Source organism: Symphalangus syndactylus, chromosome 2, assembly GCF_028878055.3.
Source record: "Symphalangus syndactylus isolate Jambi chromosome 2, NHGRI_mSymSyn1-v2.1_pri, whole genome shotgun sequence".
Taxonomy (NCBI): Eukaryota; Metazoa; Chordata; class Mammalia; order Primates; family Hylobatidae; genus Symphalangus; species Symphalangus syndactylus.
Window position 1 is genome coordinate 87,575,905 of NC_072424.2, and position 23,812 is coordinate 87,599,716.

The following is a 23,812-nucleotide window of genomic DNA, read 5'->3' on the forward strand; positions in this document are numbered from 1 at the left end:
CTGCCCCCTTCTTACAATCTCTTGTTGTTTGTTTTTGTTTTCTCTACATAGACTACTTAAAGGAGTTTATAAGGCTATAAAGCTTTAAAATTATAATTACCTGTAGCTTTCGTTATTTAAAACTTCATTATCCATCAATCAGATAGCAAACAGCATTTCTGTAGCATCTGCTTATGCACTTAGCACTGCTCAGTTTTATTTAGGATACAAACAAATATCAAAATGTTTTTGGCGTTTGAGGAGGTTGCTGTCTGTCTCATTGATGAATGAAAAAGTAAAAATTAGCTTGGGCCGTAAACATCTACCCTACCATTCATCAGCTGGAGTAACAAATCGCGTAAAACTGGATTTAAAATTAATAGGAATTTCTCCTAAGGTTAGTCTGTAGTTATAAAATGTCATAACCCCCTTCTTTGGATGACTGCTTTTTTTTTTTTTAACTCACTGAGAAACTTTGGTTTCTAAAATCACAGACCATCAGAAACTCCACTGTTTGAAATTGTGTTAGTAAGATAAAACATCCCACATTTACTTGGACAACCCAAGTCACTGTGACACAGAGAAGCAGCTTTGGTTTACCAACTCAGGTGTAGAGCTTCAGAGACGAGGTTTCTGAACACAGTAGTCCATAGGTATGATGATTCTGTTGTTTTCAAGGAAACAGGACCCTTGGTCTGCTTCATAGTCCAAACATGATATTGATCTCTTCCAATATCAGCTTGCTTTGGTTTGAGCCTCTTCATTTAAATTTTACCTAAGCTCCACCTTTCCCCCAATTCTGTAATAACTCTTTTACTTTAGCAAGATGCTCCATGGTTTCTCTGATATGCATTGTCCCTCCTTGTGGTGGATCAATAAACCTGTCTTTACTGTACTATGGGTTTGTCCCTGATTGGTCTGTGGCAGAGAACAAAATCCAATGTACATAAAACAACTCTAAGATTGTAAGTAAGAGCCAAGCTGTGTAGTATGAATTAAATGGTGTTGGAGATCACAGAAGAGGTAAATTACTTGGACCTGGAATGGCCAGGGAAGATTTCCTATAGCAGATGAGACTTGAGCTGTACCTTGAAGGAGGAACAAGGTATGGATAAATGCAGAGAAGAAAGAGGGAACTCCAGTAAGGGTGACAGCAGAGGCACATGCATGAAGGTACCCACAGGTGCTGGGAATGCTGGGGAGTAGTCAGGCAAGGCCAGATTGCTTCGGGCTTTGAAAGCCAAAGCAGAGGGCTATTGTATTTTAGCATCACTGCTGCCAGCACCTTATTTTGAGTCTTTTTTTCTATAAACACTTAGGAAATTATCTCTGTGTTTCTTAAACCTACTGGACTGTGTGTAATATTAAGTGTTTGTATTGATTCGTTCTCCCATTGCAATAAAGAAATACCTGAGACTGGGTAATTTATAAAGAAAAGAGGCTTAATTTGCTCATGGTTCTGCAGGCTGTACAGGAAGCGTAGCAGCTTCTGCTTCGAGGAGGCCCCAGGAAACTTACAATTATGGCAGAAGGCGAAGGGGCAGCAGGTGTGTCTTACATGACTGGAGCTTAATTAAGGAAGGGTGGGGGAGGTGCCACACACTTTTAAGCAACACTTTTAAGCAACCAGATCTCATGAGAACTCTGTATCATGAGAGCAGCACCAAAGGGGTGGTTGTAAACCAATCATCCACCCCCATGACCCAGGCACCTCCCACCAGGCCCCACCTCCAACAATGGAGGATTACAATGGAACATGAGATTTTTTTTTTTTTTTTTTTTTTTATTATACTTTAGGGTTTTAGGGTACATGTGCACAATGTGCAGGTTTGTTACATATGTATCCATGTGCCATGTTGATTTCCTGCACCCATTAACTCGTCATTTAGCATTAGGTGTATCTCCTAATGCTGTCCCTCCCCCCTCCCCCCACCCCACAACAGTCCCCGGAGCATGATGTTCCCCTTCCTGTGTCCATGAGTTCTCCTTGTGGAACATGAGATTTGTGTGAAGACACAAATGCAAACCATATCAGTGGTTTCTACAGATATTAACAAAATTAATATAGACTTGACTTTGCTATATGTTTTCAGATTCTTATTTTGGGTCTTCTGATTAGCACTTTCTATTTTGCGACTCTATGTCTATGAAAACTTTGGTTATATTCTGCCATCCTTGGAGTTTGCTTTCCTAAGAATACTCTCATTGCTTTTCATACGTAATCTCTTTTGGCTCATTTTGTGTGTTAGGTGGCTGCTCGGGAAGGTAAAGAGTAGTATAACATGACTCGTTTCTTCTCCTCAGGCCTGGCCCCTTTTCTATGCCTTTTGCTTAGTCTTGAGAAGGCCCTTGAGGTTACATGTTGAATGGATGAGTGTTTGTGGGAATGTGTATGTCTGTGTCATGTGAGTTCATGTGTTTAAATGCCATAAATGCCAGTATGTTAAATTCCACTTTCAGTCCTGCTTGTATTTTAAATTTAAGAAAAAAAATACTATAAATGTGTTTAAAATATGGTAGACTCTAATTTAAATAATAGTTACTTAATAGTTTAAGCTTATTCCCTTAAATGTTGATACTTTATTCCTTTTTTTTTTTTTTTTTTTTGAGACAGAGCCTTGCTGTGTCACCCAGGCTGGAGTGCAGTGGTGCGATCTTGGCTAACTGCAACCTCCACCTCCTGAGTTCAAGCCATTCTCATGCCTCAGCCTCCCGAGTAGCTGGGATTACCAGCACATGCCACCACGCCTGGCTGATTATTGCATTTTTTGTAGAGATGGCGTTTCGCCATGTTGGCCAGGCTGATCTCAAGCTCCTGGCCTGAAGCCATCTGCCTGACTCAGCCTCCCAAAGTGCTGGGATTGCAGATGTGAGTCACTATGTCTGGCCACAACTTTTTTGATAGGCATTTCCTAAAGTGTATATACTATTGAATGCCTTTTTGGCCAGATTTTATTATTTAAAATTGACATTTTCTTGATGATTAAATGTAACGAAGTGAAAATCACTTATTGAACTGTGTGGGTTTTGTTTTGTGTGTTTGTGTCTGTGTGTGTGAGTGGTTTTTTTTTTTTTTTTTGAGACAGGACCTCGCTCTGTCACCTAGGCTGGAGTACAGTGGCCAATCATAGCTCGCTGCAACCTCAACCTCCTGGGCTCAAGTGATCTACCTGCCTCAGGCTCCTGAGTAGCTGGGACTACAGGCATATGCCACCACGCCCAGCTAATTTTTTTCTTTTCTTTTTTTTTTTTTAGAAGTGGGGGTCTCACTGTGTTTTCCAGGCTGGCCTCAAACTGCTGAGCACAGGCAATCCTCCTGCCTTGGCCTCCCAAAGTGTTAGGATTACAGGCATAAGCCACCATGCTCAGCCTGAACTGTGTTTAAAAATAGCTGTCCTTGGGTATTCCAGAGTTGTATCGGGCTGTTTGACTTTATGTCAGATGGCCTCTAGACTGCTGGACTTTTTTTTTTTTTTTATACTTTGGTAACCTTTTATTGTTCTTGACATGTTTGCTTTTAGCATGTTCCTTGCCTCATTTTTAATCTATTGATAACCAAGCTTGTGAAATTAGAACTTTTCTTTGAATCAATTGATAACCAAGTTTGTAACCAGACATTTACTTTACACACAAGTTTTGGTTAATAAACTCTGGATGAGGGCTGAAGGTGTCTCCATGTTTCTTTTAAAGGTGACATTCTTAGCTATTTCTGTTGAAGTTAGAGCCCTTTTAGCTTTGAGACTGTGCATGTATGGTGAAGTCACTGTAAGATTAACCTGCAAGTAAAGTAAGACAATAATGTACTGGTAAACATTTAGTATTTTTATGGAAATGTGCCTTATGTGTCCTACTTCAGTCATGTAAATAAAGTTAAGAATCTGTGGAAAGTAAACAGGGAATAATAAAAGTCTATGATTTTTCTAGTACAAGCTTAGAAATGTAGTGGATACTGAAATTATTAACACAAAATACTTATCTTTGAAAAATGTGTAGTCTAGTTGTCAAAATAACACATGTGTGAAATGACTAGAATGGTTGTGTTCTATTCTGTGGCTAAAATATTTTCTTCACTAACTTTTTGAACATGCTGAATTAGTGGAAAATATTTTTATTGGAATGTTTTGAATTGTTGTCATGGTTTATTTAGTATACATGTCATGAGAATCTAGAACAATACTTCTCTCGGATCTGTAATAAAGGACCATTTTTCTCCCCCTCCCTCACATATATCACAGACCAACACCACATGTGACTTAAAACACGAGTTTAGTTCTGTCCAAACTAGTCTATGCTCTGTGTGAGGGCAGGTTCACTGATCATGCACACAGATGTTGTGGGGCAATCTAAATTGTTCTAAAGTTTCTAAATCCTTCCTCTCAATTTGTTTACTTGTGTTTTCATGGGCCAGTTCTGAAAGCTCATGGACCAGCACTGGTCCTTAGGCTATATTTTGAGTATTACTGACCTAGAGGGTTTTCCTTGCTATAAATGGATTGATCCAGTCCTGTAGCTGCCTGGCCAATTCCTGATCTGTTCCTTTGTTATTTGACAGCCAGCATAAAGTTTGGGAAACCACTGGATGGGATCATGAGCATCCATCACTAAGTTGTTTTATGTGGTCCTAGGGCACATGAATGGAATGACCTATAGTCCATACTACTCAGTTCTGTTATCATCCTAGCTCCTTTTGATACGTAGCCCTTAGGTACGTGTCCTTTTTCTGCCACTGTCATCTATCAGACGACACTCTTCTAAGCCTCTAGTATGTTGAAGGGGTGTGGCAAAATAAGAAGTGTCAATACGGTACACTGTGATGGACTAAGCTGTTATTAAAACAACACCCTTACAAATAGACTGCAGATCCAAGATAACAGTGAAAACACCAACAACGTGTGAGTCTCAGACTAGTTAGGGGGCAGTATGATTTGATAGTAAAGATGTCACTTTGGTTCCAGAGAGCTCTGTTGTACAAAGGCACTGGGTACCTTGTGGGGGGTTTTCGTCCTTCTCTGCTGGAGTGCTGTTCTCACTGGAGGCTTTCAAGATAATAGCTGGCTGGCATGGTGACCCCCCATACAGGATATTACATTATTCCCTGTTAGTGGGCTGATGAGGGTCCTCTCCAGCCACCAGAATTGCATACTACTCTGTTCTCTCATATTGTCCTTTTTAATATACTTTGCTTGGCTTCCCTCTCGAGTGACACAGCCTTTTTTATTTTGGAGAGAGAAATCACTTTTGCATGACGACCGTCATCTTATCTTCTGGAAAGTACTCAGTGAAATTGGTCTGGGGTCAGAAGTACATAGAATGAAGATGAAGAAACTTGTTCTGGTGTTCATCATGTTAGAGGGTTGAATAGGCTGATTCTTGGTGGATGTCTATGCCAAACTGAAGCCTTTAATTGTTGAGAGACATTTCCAATTGGTAGTAAAAAGGAAGTGGAAAATAATCTCATTTATAATATACTGAAGCTATTTGTGCTGGAAGAAGAGTGTCTCTTTTGTGCAGTGTATTTACTTTCCCTTATACAAATTATGAAGGGAAGTATAGAATGATATAAATAGCCTGGAGCTAAAAACATAAAATTAAAATTCAATTGGAATGCAGGTTGAGAGAAATTATTACTAAGAATTTTTATCTAAAAAATAAATATACAGCAAGAATAAAAGGAAAACTAATTTGTCTTGTAAATATTTATTATTTAATCCCAATTACATTCCATTTTTAAGTTTTTGTGTGTGTGTGTGCTGCTTCTGAAATGCTTACTTTTGTAAGTTTTATATTTCTGAAAGGAAGAGTACTTCCTAAGTTGCTTTTAGTGAGGTTGTCATCAGCTTTTTTTTTCCTTCCTTCCCATTCCTGTGTCCTTCAACTTTAGTGAGGTCATTCTTAGCTAGTCTCTAACCTTTTTAAAAAACACTTTGTGTTTTGTGGATTTCTAAAATACAAATAATTTTCATTATTTTAATACCATTTTTTTTCGCAGTAGCATGGCTGATAAGATTCTTGAGGCATCTTTCCATTATAGATTTCAGCTTATTCATGTTAATGTATTCAATTAGTCATTCTTTTTTCATCAGCTGAGAATAACAAGACATAGATCATAGGTATTTGCCAATTCTAGAGCAAAAATGCAGACAGAGCACCAGGATCCTAGCTTAGACTTTATAGACCATAACACTCTTGAGAGAGAGAGACACACACATACAGAGAGAGAGAGAGAGACAGAGAGAGAGAATGTATGTGTAAGAAAGTTAGTTTTGAAAGATAGCTAGATATAAGATTCTTCTTTATATATATATATATATATATATTTTTTTTTTTTTTTTAGTTCTTTATGGCATCCCTCTTCATTCTGGCTTTCATTGCTTCTGATAAGAAGACAGCTGTATATGACTGTATCTAGCTTGCCCTATGAGCGAGTGAGCTGGGCAGGGATGGGACCTTGTATTCTTCGCCTGACATGCCTGAGCCTCTACCCTGTGAGTCGGTGCTTGGTTGAAGGAAGGAGCCCGGACCTTAGCCATGCTTGCCTGGAATAGAGCTTTTACAACACAGAGTTGGTGGAGATGAGAAAAGCTGGTGGCCTACTCCTCCTGAGCAGCAATTGTGGTCCTAGACTGGGAGCTGGAGAGAGAGGAAGGAGCCCTGTCTTCTTGGCTGCACCTGCCCAGAGTAGATATCCTGTCACGCTGAACTGGGAGGCAGTGTGGAAGGGGAGCAGGCCATGATCCAAATGCCACAGACTTGCTGTTCTTATCAAGATTTAATAGATTTTCTTGGATAAATGTTTCTCCACTTTCTTTATGCCCTTACGGCAGTTTCCAGAAACTTTTAATGTTTTCTTTTGTTTTTATTATTTTTACTAGTTATGGTTGTTTTCCTAGGAAAGAGTCTGCTGAGCTCCTTGCATTGCCATTTCAAAAGTGTCCCCTCTTCCCCACCACCAAGAAAGTTAGTTTTAACTCCCAAAGCAAAGTTCAGGGAACCTGAAAGTTGTTGACCAAGATCGTATGGCAACTAGTGTGTTGCTGAGAATATAATGCTGCTGAACATTAATGTATATGGCTCTTTCTTGAGTCACCAATATAGAACCTCTATATTCTAATGATCTGACATAAAATATAACTCTATTTATAACTCTCCAATATTCATTTAAAAACTGAACTATCAGAAATGATATTTGTGGAAGATTCCATGAAGGATATGTAATTTACTTGATATATTGTTTTGTTTGCCCAACCTATTCACTTTCCAGGGAACTGGCACCATGTCCCCCGGCCCCATCTAGGCCACCTAGTTATCATATAAAATGGCTTCCAATGCTGCATGATTCTATTCTTTGGCCATAGTTGATTGGTCCTGGGCTGGGCACCTGACCCAAGTTGGGTCAGTCCAAGTTCTTCCCCAGGAATTCTGAAATTGAACTTGATAAAAATGTCCTTTTCTTCCCAGTGAAGGTTTTGGTTGGAAAGCCCAGAGCTGTCAGCAGTTGTGTTTCCTACCACATGATCCAGAGAAGTGGAGGAGCCTGGTCTATGGAGAGAGAGAAGAATGGAGTAGATGTTCAGAGACATATCTTGACTAGGCTTTTTCTGAGGCCCAGTCACACTGTTTCCCATGTGTGGAATGGATCACTTCAGGATCCTTAATATAAATTCCTTTTTTAGTTTAAGCTGGCTCAATTTTTTTTTGACATTAATTATCAAGAGTCCAAAGAAGTTTGTTCTTTTGGGCAAATTTCCCAAAATATGTTCCTCAGAACGTGTATCCATTGGTTTTTGTTGTTGTTGTTGTTGTTTTAAGGCAGGGGGCGGGAGGAGGTTCCATGAACAAACGAATCTGGAAAGGCACTTGGTTTTTATCTCCCATCAAGATTCACAGTGTACTTTAGCACAGTTCTATAAGGTTCTCAGGATTTTTGTTTTAAGTTTCTTAGTCCAGTATTGTTTGCTCACTGCCACTCCTCTCCCCCCTGGGATTCCATTAACTAGTATTTCATGGAGAACACATTTGGGGAAATGTTACCAGAGATACTTAGATTTTTATCTTCAGATGAAATTAGACCTCCGTTCAGCTGTGTACCTTGCCTGCATTCTTTTAGTTTGTAAAGAATGACATTTATTGAATTGTGCCTTGGCATATGACACAGCATTGAAAAATGTGTCCTTGACATTGCTGGAGAATTCTCCTGAGGTTGTTCTCTACAGCACATATCTTTTTATGAGGACTCACTCTGAAATTGTCTCCCAGTTCTTGGAACTACCGTAGCTTCTCCAAGTAGTGATTTAGTTTTTATCTTTCAGCAACTGTGCATGATATAATTGGATGTGTGTTCCTCTTTGCATTATCTGTTAGAAAATGGAGAGCCAAATGTGGGGAATAGTACATAGGATCTTAAGATGCATTCTTATGTACAACTTTTACTCTTGGACTCATCTTACTATGTTTTTAAACATTATTTCCTTTACTGTAATTTCCTCTTCATTTTTATAATCCTGTGTGTGTGTGTGTGTGTATTTAATTTTGGTAAAAAACAAAATTTGCCATCACAATCATTTTTAAGTGCACAGTACAGCAGTGTTAACTATATGCATCTTGTGCAACAGATCTTGAGAATTTTTTCATCTGTGCAAAACTAAAGCTCTATACCCATGGAACAACAACTCCTCTTAATCTTATATCTATTTGTGCTTAAGGCACCTGAGTCCTATTTGCAGTGAGACTAAAAGGAATGAATGAATTAAATTGTTTAGAGTAATTTTTTTTTTTTTACTTTAAGTTCTGGGATACATGTGCAGAATGTGCAGGTTTGTTACATAGGTATACACACGTGCTGTGGTGGTTTGCTGTACCTATCAACCCACCATCTAGGTTTTGAGCCCCACATGCATTAGGTATTTGTCCTAATGTTCTTCCTCCCCTTGCCCCCACCCCTCGACAGGCCCTGGTGTGTGATGTTCCCCTCCCTATGTCTATGTGTTCTCATTGTTCAGTTCCCACTTAGGTATTTCTCTTAATGCTATCCCTCCCCTAGCCCCCCAACCCCCAACAGGTCCTCCCTGTGTCCATGTGTTCTCATTGTTCAATTCCCACCTATGAGTGAGAACATGGGGTATTTGGTTTTCTGTTCCTGTGTTAGTTTGCTGAGAATGATGGTTTCCTGCTTCATCCATGTCCCTGCAAAGGACATGAACTCATCCTTTTTTATGGCTGCATAGTATTCCATGGTGTATATGTGCCACGTTTTCCTTTATCCAGTCTATCATTGATGAGCATTTAGGTTGGTTCCAAGTTTTTGCTATTGTAAATGGTGCTGCAGTAAACATACGTGTGCATGTGTCTTTATAGTAGCATGATTTCTAATCCTTTGGGTATATATACCCAGTAATAGGATTGCTGGGTCAAATGGTATTTCTGGTTCTAGATTCTTGAGGAATCACCACACTGTCTTCCACAATGGTTGAACTAATTTCCACCAACAGTGTAAAATTTTTCCTGTTTCTCCACATCCTCTCCAGTATCTGTTGTTTTCTGACTTTTAAATGATCGCCATTCTAACTGGTGTGAGATGGTATCTCATTGTGGTTTTGATTTGCATTTCTTTAATGACAAGTGATGATGAGCTTTTTTTCATATATTTGGTGGTCACATAAATGTCTTCTTTTGAGAAGTGTCAGTTCATATCCTTTGCCCACTTTTTGATGGGGTTTTTTTTTCTTGTAAATTTGTTTAAGTTCCTTGTAGATTCTGGATATTAGCCCTTGTGAGATGGATAGATTGCAACAATCTTCTTCCATTCTGTAGGTTACCTGTTCACTCTGATGATAGTTTCTTTTACTGTGCAGAAGCTCTTTAGTTTAATTAGATCCCATTTGTCAATTTTGGCTTTTATTGCCATTGCTTTTGGTGTTTTAGACATGAAGTCTTTGTCCATGCCTGTGTCTTGAATAGCATTGCCTATGTTTTCTTCTAGGGATTTTATGGTTTTAGGTTTTACATTTAAGTGTTTAATCCATCTTGAGTTAATTTTTGTATAAGGTGTAAGGAAGGGGTCCAGTTTCAGTTTTCTGCATATAGCTAGCCAGTTTTCCCAGCACCATTTATTAAATAGGGAATCCTTTCCCCATTGCTTGTTTTTGTCAGGTTTGTCAAAGATCAGATGGTTGTAGATGTGTGGTGTTATTTCTTAGGCCTCTGTTCTGTTCCATTGGTCTGTATATCTGTTTTGGTACCAGTACCATGCTGTTTTGGTTACTGTAGCCTTGTAGTATGGTTTGAAGTCAGGTAGTGTGATGCCTCCAGCTTTGTTCTTTTTGCTTAGGATTGTCTTGGTGTCTTGGCTATGCAGGCTCTTTTTTTGGTTCCATATGAAATTTAAAGTAGTTTTTTCTAATTCTTCAGAGAAAGTCAATGGTAGCTTGATGAGAATAGCATTGAATCTATAAATACTTTGGGTAGTATGGCCATTTTCACAATATTGATTCTTCTTATCCATGAGCATAGAATGTTTTTTCATTTGTTTATGTCCTCTTTTACTTCCTTGAGGAGTGGTTTGTAGTTCTCCTTGAAGAGGTCTTTCACGTGACTTGTAAGTTGTATTCCTAGGTATTTTATTCTCTTCATAGCAAATGTGAATGGGAGATCACTCATGATTTGGCTCTGTTTAGAGTAATATTTTTAAGTGAGATAAATGTCAGTATAGATATTCTTAGAGAATAATTCTAAGACACCTGAAAATTTGTATGGCTATAAATCATAGAAATAATAAAGTGAGAAATGTATCAAAGGTCTTTGGCCTTTTAAATAGGCATCTAAAAGCCATTACTAAGTTTATAAAGCATGTTTCTCTTTCTTTTTTGTTGCATAGGTTTTGTCAGGTTCTTAGAAGGCTATTATATTGTGTTAATAACTAAAAGGAGGAAGATGGCGGATATTGGAGGTCATGCAATCTATAAGGTCGAAGATACAAATATGATCTATATACCCAATGATTCTGTACGGGTTACTCATCCAGATGAAGCTAGGTACGTATGGTGGTAACTACCTTTTTTTTTTTTTTTTTTTTTTTGGAGACAAGGTCTTGCCCTGTTGCCCAGGCTGGAAGGCTGGAGTATAATGGCATGGTCATAGCTTGCTGTAGCCTTGGCCTCCCAGGCTCAAGTACTTTTTTTCAATGTCATAGATCAGGTAGAAAATAAAATACAGTTTAGATATTACAAATGTTATGTAAAAAGATCAAATGTTGGCTCAAAATTTTACAACTTTTGTTAAGAGCTGTTAAAAACCTCCATTATAGCAATTGGCAAGAATCAACAATGGCTACTAACACTATTAGGTGAGAGGTTGTTATTGAGGAATAGAATAATCACATAGTCCCAACATTTTAAACTCCATGGATCTCTTTGTTATTTACAAAGAGGAATAAGTATTTTTATGATGAAAAAAATGGCAGACATTCTTATCCAAATAATCAAACTACGCATCACCAATAATGAGACGAAACTGACATTGACTCTCAGTGGGAAGGACACAGTTTACCTTAATAGTTAAATATTTTTAGCAATATTTAAAGTTAAATATTTAAAGCTAAAAATAAAGTTAAATATTGCTAAAAATATTTAACTTGAATCTAAGCATGGGGAAATAATCAGATAAATACATACCGCTAGACTTTCTGCAAGATAACTGGCCTCGATTCTTAAAAGAATGTTAAAGTCATCAAAGACAAAAAACACAGGACTGTTCCAGATTTTTAAACAGATGTGACAACTAAATGCAGATTTTGGTTGGATCCTGGGTTAAAAGTGTGTGTACTTGTACACACATCCTCACACAAAGATCTAAAAGGCTTTATTTGGACAGTTTGTATGTGGACTACATGCTAGTGATCTTGAATCAGTATTTAAATTTGGAGTATAATAATGGTTTGTGGTTACTGAGGAGATTGTCCTTGTTTATAATAGATACATGCTAAAATATTTAGAAGTGAAGTGTCATGATGTCTGCTACTTACTGTCAAGTGGTTTAGAAAAATAAAATGTACTTGTGTATTTAAAGAGAGATAATGTTTGTTTATGTATTTAAGGAGAGAGCGCTAAAAGTGAATTCCGAAGAAGGGCATACTGGTGTTAATTGTATTTTTTTTTCCCTGCAATTTTTTCTGTATATCTGAAATGTTCAAAAGTTTTGGAGGAATTATTGGAACCTTGGGAACATGGGAAAAGCTATTAACAAATTGATAAAATTGTAAAGGTTGAATTGATTTAATATTATGAAGATTAAAATGGAACAAATAAATATTTATAAGTTTTTAGGATAGGTAACAGTTTAGATTTTAATTATATCCTGTGCTTTTATAGTGTTCCAATACATGAACCAAAATTTAAAGGTGATACAGCCCTGTTGCTTGAGACCATCTTAGACAGTGGTTTTCTGGGCCCTTGTGATGTTGCTTTTGATGGTGATTTGGAAGGGGGTTATTAGAAAATAATTTGTTTCAGTTGAGGATAAGTACAGTTTATCAGACAGAGTAGACCTTTGTTCTGCACTAACTGAAAAAAGTTATATCCGATACAGCTGATAGGAAGGCCTATATAGTGTATTGACTAAAAGTGAATCAGATTGACCAGAGCATGCGAATCCAGGGGTAGGAAAAGTTTAAGAAGTTAATATTGTTTATAAGTCTCATCTTTATGATACTTTAGCCAAGAATACTAATACAAATTATGTTATTGTATATAGTGATTTGGATATCTTTAAAGAGTAAAATTATGAGTAATAATGTAGTAAATGGACTTATTCAGAATAAGATACAATTATATTAATAGTTTTTTATAGGTAAACTGAAGTAATATTACTAAACAGGAAAAGCTTTTAACACTTATAAAACTATATAATCCAATAGTGTATCTAAGCAAAAATATTTGGTAAAATATTTGGAAATAAAATACAGTACTATTAAGCATTTCATACATAATGTTTATCTCTGTAATGCATGATTGTTATCAATGTTAGAAAATGTACTAGAACAGTTCACCACATTAAAATATTGCTGGAAAAATTATCTTCTTAATGTTTGCAGAAAACATATTTGACAAAATTCAATACCCATTTGTGATAAAAGGTTTTAGCAAACTAGGAACATAAGCAGACTTTCTTAATCTGATAAATGATACCTATTAAAAACCTATATCCAAAATTGTTCTTAGAAGTGAAACTTTAAAAGCATTACTTTTAATCAAGGTAAGGAACAATACAGAGGTATCTGCCGTCACTACTAACATTCAGCCTCATACTGAAAGGCCCTAGGCAGTGCCACAAGACTAGAAAAATAAGGCATAAAGCTTGAAAAGAAAAATTACTGTCATTATGCAAACAGCATCATTTTGTACTTGGAAAATTTGAGAATATCTACAAATTCTCGGAACTGATGAAAGAGTTCAGTAAGGTGACTAAGAAAAGATGGCTGGGCATGGTGGCTCATGCCTGTAATCCCAGCATTTTGGGAGGCTGAGGTGGGAGGATTGAGCCCAGGAGGTTGAGGCTGCAATGAGCCATGTTTGTGCCACTGTACTCCAGCCTGGGTGACAGAGTGAGACCCTGCCTCAAAAAAAAAAAAAAAAAAAAAAAAGATTAAAAGAAGAAAAAAGAAAAGATCAACATGTAAGATGTATAAGAACCAGTAATATTTCCACACAGTGGCAGTAATGAACTAGAAAATGTATAAGGTACCTGCCAATAAATATAACAAAAGCTATACAAAACGTTATGGAAAAAACTTAAAACATTACTGAAAGATTTTTTAAATCTCTAAATAATTGGAGAGATGTCCCCTTTTCGTGGATGAGGCTTGATATCTTAAAGATGTTAGTTTTCTCCAAAATTAATTTATAATTTTTTTTTCTTGATACAAGGTCTCACTCTGTTACCCAGGGTGGAGTGCAGTGGTGCAATCTTGGCTCATTGCAGCTTTGAACCCCTGGGCTCAAGTGGTCCTCCCACCTCAGCTTCCCCAGTAGCTGGAACTATGGACACATGCCACCACGCCTGACTAATTTTTGTACTTTTGGCAGAAATAGGGTCTTTCTATGTTGACCAGGCAGCTTTTGAACTCCTGGGCTCAAACAATCCTCCCACCTCGGCCTCCCAAAGTGCTGGGATTACAGACATGAGCCACAGGGCCTGGCCAATTTATAAATTTAATGTAACATTGATCCAGATTCCAAGAGGATGTTTTGAAAATGGAACTTGACATGATTTTAAAAGTCATATGGAAAAGCAAATGTCTAAGCATGGTCCAGACAATTTAAACAAGAAAAACAAGAAGGGATAAAGTCGACAAGATGGTAAGACCTATAATAATTAAGATAATCAGGTAGTAAGCTATAGTAAATAAGACTGCTAAGTATTGGTGGAGGAATTGATGGGGGTCAATGAACAGTGTTGAGAAAGCCTAGAAAAAGATCCATTTTATGTGGCAAACTGGAATATGATAGAGTAAGCATTACAAGTCATTGGGGGAAAAGATGGGATAAATAGTGTTGGTTTTCCAGTTGGACAAAAATGAAATTTGATTCCATTCTCTGATAATATTCAGGAAGCAATTCCAGAAGTACAAAGATAATTTTAAGAAAATAAAGGTAAATATTTTTATAATCCTGGTATGGAAAAGGATTTTACAAACAAAATACAAAATGCGTAAACCATAAGGCAAGCAATGCTATATTTGATACTGTAAATACTCAAAATGTATTTATAATCGAGACAAATTGTAGGAAACAAGCAGCAGTCTGAAAGTAGATATTTGTAACATTTAACAATGATTATTATTTAGAATGTGGAAAGAATTTCTACAAATCAGTGAGAAAAAAATAAGCAACTTAACTGAAGAATGGTTAAAAGGAACAGGCAGCTCACAGTAGAGATTCTGAACCTTACCTAGTAATTTGGGAAATGCAAATTAAAAAGGTACCATTTTATTCTCATTAGTCAGTTTGGGAATAATCAGAATATCTGCTGTCATCAAATTATAGCAGAGATGTGGGAAATGAGTTGTATACTATGGGTTATACACTATGAGTTGGAGTGATATTTTAACCACTTAGAAGAACACTTTGGCAATTCCAGCATAATTGAAAATGCACATTATCTACAGTGCACAGTGGTTCTTGTTTCCATGTATCTGCCCTAGAGAAACTCTTACACAAGTGTATGGGAAAACATGCATGGGATGCTCTTGGCAGCACTAGGAAGAACCTAATGGTCTATCAGCAGACAGTGGATAAATAAAGTGTGTCATGTGTAGTTGGCTTTCCTTATCCATGGGTTCCACCTCTGTGAATTCAACCAACCACAGATTGAAAATACTTGAAAAAAATTGTGTCTGTACTGAACATCTACAGACGTTTTTCTTGTCATTATTCCCTAAACAATAGAGTATAACAACTATAGAATTACACAGCATTTACATTGTATTAGGTATTATAAGTAATCTAGAGGTAATTGAGAATATACAGGAAGATGTGTATTGTGCATTATGTGCAAATACTATGCCATTTTATATCAGGAACTCGAGCATCTGCAGATTTTGTTATCTGAGGGAGAACCTGAAAGCAATCCCCTACTGATACCGAGGGATGACTGTATATAATGAAGACCAAACATTGATTACAAAGTGAACAAATGAATATAACTTTCAACGTAACTAGATTTCAAAAAATGGGTGAAAAAAGTAGGACAGTATACAAAGTTTGTAGTTATTTGCATACATATTTTAAATATACAATATAATGCTATGTATTATTTAAAGAGGGCTCTAATGTGATAAAAGTAAAGAGATGCATGGACTGGAAGGATTCATATCAGTGACAGGAAAATGGTTGCATTTGGAGCGAGAGAACAGGACTGGGGAAGTCTAAAGGGAATGTTAACTTTTTAAATTGTTTGTTATTTATCTTAAAAAGGTTGACATAGATACTTTAAAATGTGAACATTTATTAATCCTGAGTGACAGAAATGTGAACATTTTATTCTATACCTTTTTTGGTGTAAAAACTTACCAACTTAAAATTGTGGTGACCCACGTTGTGCTTGTTGTTGTTGCTCTCCTCTCTCCATCCTCAAAGCATTTGCAAAGCATGTTGTAAAAGCAAAAACAGCATTTACTTCTGTCTTGCCCAAAGTCTGCTGTGTCCCCCACATGTAGATGCATGATTTTGTCTCTCACTGGCGTAATCAGTGATAAGGAACAGCCAAACTATAAAGTTAAAGGTCTCCAAAGGAATGATCAACAGACCTAGAATTGCTTTGGATGTAATCCCTATTCTAGATATGGTTTGAATTCCTCAGCTTTAATGAGCATATTTACAAACATAAATGTACATATGAGTACATGTTAAACTGTGAGAAATAATAGTATTGGACAAATGAAATATACTTTGTTTTTTTTTTAGGTATCTACGAATATTTCAAAATGTGGACCTATCTAGCAATTTTTACTTTAGGTAAGTGTGAGGTTAGTTTTGCTCCTATCAATCACATAAACTTTTATATTATTTTCCAGTGGGTAAAAACAGAATGAGGCCGGGCGTGGTGGCTCACGCCTGTAATCCCAGCACTTTGGGAGGCCGAGGCGGGCGGATCACGAGGTCAGGAGATCGAGACCATCCTGGCTAACACGGTGAAACCCCGTCTCTATTAAAAATACAAAAAAAATTAGCCAGGTGTGGTGGCGGGCGCCTGTAGTCCCAGCTACGCGGGAGGCTGAGGCAGGAGAATGGTGTGAACCCCGGGGGGTGGAGCCTGCAGTGAGCCGAGATTGCGCCACTGCACTCCAGCCTGGGTGAAAGAGCGAGACTCCTTCTCAAAAAAAAAAAAACAGAATGAGAACATAGTAGTACTTCTGTTTCTTTTTAGTCAACTTGTTTTATCTAAAAGAATTAAAATACAGCGATTTCTTCCTTTTAAAAATCTTATATTTGAAAATCCAAATGGATAAATTACAGGATATTTATTCTCATTATAAAAATCATCTTTGTTTTAGGTAGGACTTAATGTATTTTAAAGAAATATTCTCATTTTGTAATCTTAAATTACAAAAATGAAATTTACATTCAGGCTCTAATACGGAGTTGTAACAATTTCATGGTTCAACTTTTAGTAAATAATCTGGCAACATTGGGTAAAAATAAATTAAAAATAGGAAGAACTGTTGCAATACTGATGTACTGCTGGTGGCATTGTAAATTAACAGTTTCCTGAGAAGGAATATAGCATTGAACATATATGAATATATGTCCTAAGAAAATAACCAGGAGCAAAAATACAACTCTCTGTTGGTAAAGAGACATTTATAGCTTCTCTATTTATAATAGCCCAAACAAGCAAGCCAGATAATCCAGGGACATCCCAAATGTTGATAATTCAAGAACAGGCAAGTAAATTATTACAGCATCATGATAAGTATTTTACTACCATTGATGTGACCAGTATGTGGGCCTGATAGATATAATTATTGTGATAGATGGAAAATTCTATCAGCTATAATATCCAAAATAAAAACAGAACACAGTAAGGACTTGAGTCATAAGGACTAAAGGAGGACCTAGAGTATTTGTAGCTGTTGGTGTTATATACTACTGACAGGGTGCTTTGCATTAAAAAATTATTTTAAATTAATATAGTTAATCATTTCTTTATGAAACAAAGAAAAACATGTCTACTGCATGGGGTGAATTATGTCTTTATTGATGCAAACCTGAAGGAAGTTGATTATTTTAACAGAAACGGAGTGAAGGGCTCCTAAAGAAATAGTTTTTACTTCCTCAAACGTTTATTGAATGTGTATTTTAATTGTATTTTTTGCCATCTTCTAGTTTTCAGCCTTTATGCCTAACTTTGTAGTGTTTGTGAATTATTATTGAAGCTCAGTGCTATTGTTAGAAATGGACTTCTTCTTCATATTTCTCAGTTTTGTCTGTATTTTTATACTGAGTTGTGATCAAGTCATTCTATAAGTAAATACATGTAGGTTAAAGTTTTTGTGCCTCATAAATAGGCTTTTAAAAAGGTTATAATATATTCTTAAGAATCTCTAGAAAAAGGGAATTGTTTTAAATGGAAAGAATTGATTGTTAAAAATCAGAAACCAACTTCTTTTTTTTTTTATTTTTTTTTAATTTTTTTATTATACTTTAGGGTTTTAGGGTACATGTGCACAATGTGCAGGTTTGTTACATATGTATCCATGTGCCATGTTGATTTCCTGCACCCATTAACTCGTCATTTAGCATTAGGTGTATCTCCTAATGCTGTCCCTCCCCCCTCCCCCCACCCCACAACAGTCCCCGGAGCGTGATGTTTCCCTTCCTGTGTCCATGAGTTCTCATTGTTCAATTCCCACCTATGAGTGAGAACATGCGGTGTTTGGTTTTTTGTCCTTGCGATAGTTTACTGAGAATGATGTTTTCCAGTTTCATCCATGTCCCTACAAAGGACACAAACTCATCATTTTTTATGGCTGCATAGTATTCCATGGTGTATATGTGCCACATTTTCTTAATCCAGTCTATCGTTGTTGGACATTTGGGTTGGTTCCAACTCTTTGCTATTGTGAATAGTGCCGCAATAAACATACGTGTGCATGTGTCTTTATAGCAGCATGATTTATAGTCCTTTGGGTATATACCCAGTAATGGGATGGCTGGGTCAAATGGTATAAAATACCTAGGAATCCAACTTACAAGGGATGTGAAGGACCTCTTCAAGGAGAACTACAAACCACTGCTCAATGAAATAAAAGAGGATACAAACAAATGGAAGAACATTCCATGCTCATGGGTTGGAAGAATCAATATCGTGAAAATGGCCATACTGCCCAAGGTAATTTATAGATTCAATGCCATCCCCATCAAGCTACCAATGACTTTCTTCACAGAATTGGAAAAAACTACTTTAAAGTTCATATGGAACCAAAAAAGAGCCCGCATCGCCAAGTCAATCCTAAGCCAAAAGAACAAAGCTGGAGGCATCACGCTACCTGACTTTAAACTATACCACAAGGCTACAGTAACCAAAACAGCATGGTACTGGTACCACAACAGAGACATAGATCAATGGAACAGAACAGAGCCCTCAGAAATGATGCCGCATAGCTACAACTATCTGATCTTTGACAAACCTGACAAAAACAAGCAATGGGGAAAGGATTCCCTATTTAATAAATGGTGCTGGGAAAACTGGCTAGCCATATGTAGAAAGCTGCAACTGGATCCCTTCCTTACACCTTATACAAAAATTAATTCAAGATGGATTAAAGACTTATATGTTAGACCTAAAACCATTAAAACCCTACAAGAAAACCTAGGCAATACCATTCAGGACATAGGCGTGGGCAAGGACTTCATGTCTAAAACACCAAAAGCAATGGCAACAAAAGCCAAAATGGACAAATGGGATCTCATTAAACTAAAGAGCTTCTGCACAGCAAAAGAAACTATCATCAGAGTGAACAGGCAACCTACACAATGGGAGAAAATTTTTGCAACCTACTCATCTGACAAAGGGCTAATATCCAGAATCTACAATGAACTCAAACAAATTTACAAGAAAAAAACAAACAACCCCATCAAAAAGTGGGCAGAGGACATGAACAGACACTTCTCAAAAGAAGACATTTATGCAGCCAAAAAACACATGAAGAAATGCTCCTCATCACTGGCCATCAGAGAAATGCAAATCAAAACCACAGTGAGATACCATCTCACACCAGTTAGAATGGCCATCATTAAAAAATCAGGAAACAACAGGTGCTGGAGAGGATGTGGAGAAATAGGAACACTTTTACACTGTTGGTGGGACTGTAAACTAGTTCAACCATTGTGGAAGTCAGTGTGGCGATTCCTCAGGGATCTAGAACCAACTTCTTAATATAGCTTTTATCCCTTCAAGATTAGATGCTGGTAAAATGAATGGATCCATCAAGCAAATGTGATACAATTGAATTTCACAGATGAAACAAATCAATTTCAATCAAATTATATAAATAAATAATAATTAAAATAATGTATGTGACTCTCCAGACACAATTGTAACCATTTTAAAATATGACTAAAATACTTTAAAAACAAATTTGTATAAAATATTCAAAATACCTTCTGAAATTCTGTGCTAAAAATATATAGCTAGGCTCCTTTAGAATTTCCAGTAAAAACTGGAAAGCCCCGTCAACACTTAAGAAATATATATATACACACACTATACATATATAAGTATAGTATATATATACACTCTATGTATATATGCATATTTATGTATGTATATTTATATAGAGTATGCATATATAAATACTCTATAAATATAGAGTATAAATATATTTATATATAGATACTTGTAAAATATCTCTAGCTATATATATAGAGAGAGAGCTAGAGATGCTTATTTAAAAAGTATTATGTGAGATCAAAATTGTAATGAAATGTAATTTGCACAGAGACGGTTATATTTTTGAAATGCCTTTTACTCTTCTAAAACATGTTTCACTGTAATGGCCTATATTATTTGATTATTTCTGTTTTATGAAGTCAGTTATGATACCACCATTAATAATTAATAGAATTATTTTTGCTCCTGGGTAAACTAGGGTACAGAATTATGCAGTATTGCAGTGGATATTATAGATCTATAAAACCCCATGCAGATTCATAGAAGGTGTGACCCTGTTTGCACAAGACCATGAACTTAGATTGATTTCAGCATGAAGCAAAAAATGCACATCGTACAAATCAAATAATGTAGGTTACTGACATTGTATTGTATATTTCCAGTCATGCAGATGCCTAGTCATGCAGTGAGGTTTTTATTTCCAATTACATTTATATTTTGCTGTGTTTTATAGTGCTTATTTGAATAGCATTGCTTCCAAATAAAGTAACAGGTGCTAAGTAATTTAGTTCACAGATTTTAATTCTATATGGGAGCCAAGACCATGAAATATGCTTTGCTTTTGTAATTCTTACTAAGTTTCAATTCTGTTCTCAGTTACAGCTATGATTTGTCCCACTCACTTCAATATAATCTCACTGTCTTGCGAATGCCCCTGGAGATGTTAAAGTCAGAAACGACCCAGAATCGCCAAGAGAGCTTTGACATCTTTGAAGATGAAGGATTAATTACACAAGGTGGAAGCGGTAGGTGGTCTTGATATATCTAATGTATATTAATGTGGTATCCATGAAGTGATATCTTATTAAATTCACTCACATTTCCCTCATATTTGTCCATCCCACTTTACTGTTTGTCCTTACATGGGGTTGTTTTGGATATGTGAAGTCGATCAATTCATTTTTATAGAGATATTAATCACCATGTGATTTCATTTGTAGGCCAGCCACAAAATTGTATGCTGACATTTTCTAGCAATTATTCACGTACTTTTTATTGAATACATTGAAGCCTAGACTTTTACATTGTGTGCAGAGGTGAAGTTTACATGGATAATTTTTTTTAATATGAGATAGTACACACTACTTATTTTCCTTCACAGAGACCAGTTTGTTATGGTCTGAGTTTTGAAAAAGAGTTACCGTGAGTTGCCTATTATGTGCTAGACATTTACATGTAATATCTCTAATCCTCATAAAAACTCTGCTTAGTAGGTATAATGCTAGTTTTATAGAATTAAAGACTAAGTAGGAAACAGAGGCCTGGAAATGAAGATCATACGGCCATGTCGGGGAATCAGTGCAGCAGGTCAGAGGTCGTTATTACCTTGATTGGTCCCAGCTTGACCCATCAGTCCTGCGTAGGTCCTGCCTCTGCAGGACTGCTGTAGGACCACTGTGGGACCACTCAGTGCCTCATCTAGGGTGCCCCTGAGATCCTGGAGGAAACCAGTCACATAATACTTTATCACCAGATTTTTGGGTTGGTCTAGCACTGTAAAGCTAGAGGCATTGCTAATATGAATGTTGTAAGGGAAGCATTTCAATAGTTAAGACACTTTAGCTGTGTTCAGCTGACTGTGGAAAGTAAGTCAATAGTGTCTTTGGGCTCCTTGCTCTGCGCAACTTAAATGATAGTGATGAACATCTGGGTGCAGAGGTGCAGAGGTAGAATCCAATCTAAAGTAGTCCCAGAAGATCTGCCCTTGAAGCACTCTCAGAAAGAGGCTGTGTTCTGTTAATGGTTTGCCAAAGGTTGTGATCAACTCTAAAAAGGTTAGGCTGTTACTTAAACTGAATTTATCCCCGGCATTCCCCTTGACTCTTGTTAGTTTACTTGATTGATTATCACTTGAGCTAAGGTCAAACCCAGGGCACCCTCCCTACTCCCAGATCATTAGATCACATACATTTGCCCTGGTTCACACACTCTGGTGGTAACCCATACCACTAGAGACAGATAGAGGGCAAGACAACTAGTGTTTGAATATTTGCTTGCAACACTTCTGAATATCACAATTTGTAATACAAAAGCTGAAAGTATCACTAAATTTGCCCCACATGCCATCCAAAATCTGAATTTGAATATCTGTTCTGGGATCTGAATTAAGCCTCCAATGCTACTAAATTTTTTGTCATCTCTGGAGCAATTCTACTTGATAGATATGAATAACAGGGTGTATTGGTTTCTTCTTGTTGCTGTGACAGATTACCTAGCTTAGTTGCTAAAGTAACATAAATGTATCATCTTACAGAAGGCAGAAGTCCACAGTGGGTCTCAGTGAGCTAAAATTAGCATGTCAGCAGGATTGCATTCCTTTCCAGAGGCTCCAGGGGAGAATCAGTTTTCTTGCCCTTTCCGTCTTCTGGGGGCTGCATTCATCCCCTGGCTCATGGCTCCCTTCCATCTTTAAGGCTACATTACATTACCTGACACTCACACCCCTGTTTTCCTCTTTGACTTACAAGGACCCTGTGATTATACTGGACCCACTTAGATAATGCAGAATAATTTTCCTATCTCAAGGTCCTGATTAGGAACCTTAACTTCATCTGCAGCTTTAATTTCTTCTTGCCATGTAATGTAACAGTTCATATTCACAGTTTCTGGTGATTAGCATGCATATGTCTTTGTTGAAGGTGAGATTATTCTCTTATCGCACAGGGGTAAACTGATAAGAAACAGGGAGTAAGGGTAGAAGGTATGGGAGTAGGTTGAAAAGGAAAACAATAAATGTTTAAAATAATCTTTACTGCATGTCAGGTACTTTGCATATACTATTTAATCTGAACAATATCTTTGAGGTGAGTAGTATTAACATCATTTTCTAGTTTAGAAAGTTGAAATTCAAAGACATTAAGTAACTTGCCTAAAGTCACAGAGTGACAAAACAGGACTCCTGTAGATGTCTTTATTATTAATTCTCTCGTGTAATGCATTGAAAGGGCAGAGAAAGTTTAGTTTTTATGAATCACACCTAAGTGTGGTATAGTGTATAAACAAATTCTCTTAACAGATCATATTTTGAGGAAAAAAATGGTCTTTATTAACTGCTATTCAGAACCGTTACAGTCTTTTAAGCTATTATCTTATAAACATACTTTTAATTTTTCACTTCATGTAAGTTTTGTAAAACTCATTGCTGTTTAATACATTTATCTGGATATGCTAAAATTATGTTTGATGAAATTAATTTATTCATAGAGAAAAGGCCTGACATAATAATAACTGCCACCTTTTGGAAGTATTTATAATACACTAGGCTTATTCTAGGCCCCTTATGTGCATTATTAATTCATTTCATCCTTACAACAACCACGTGGTACAGGTGAGGAAGCAGAGGTGCCGTGCTCTGTAAGTAACACTCTTGATTGTGCCTGGCCCTGCA

At 36.7% G+C, this 23,812-nt stretch overlaps 1 protein-coding gene across 4 annotated transcripts in view; it reads left to right on the forward strand.

The window, feature by feature from the left end:
• The window catches only part of FIG4 (FIG4 phosphoinositide 5-phosphatase), a 131,181-nt gene that overhangs the window by 25,667 nt on the left and 81,702 nt on the right, over positions 1-23,812 (forward strand). For all 4 annotated transcript variants that reach the window (XM_055261116.2, XM_063631009.1, XM_063631011.1 and 1 more), the window contains 3 exons: positions 10,853-11,009; positions 16,437-16,487; positions 21,022-21,170. In XM_055261116.2, the coding sequence (XP_055117091.1) occupies positions 10,853-11,009; positions 16,437-16,487; positions 21,022-21,170 (357 nt within the window). The remainder of the gene's footprint in view (positions 1-10,852; positions 11,010-16,436; positions 16,488-21,021; positions 21,171-23,812) is intronic.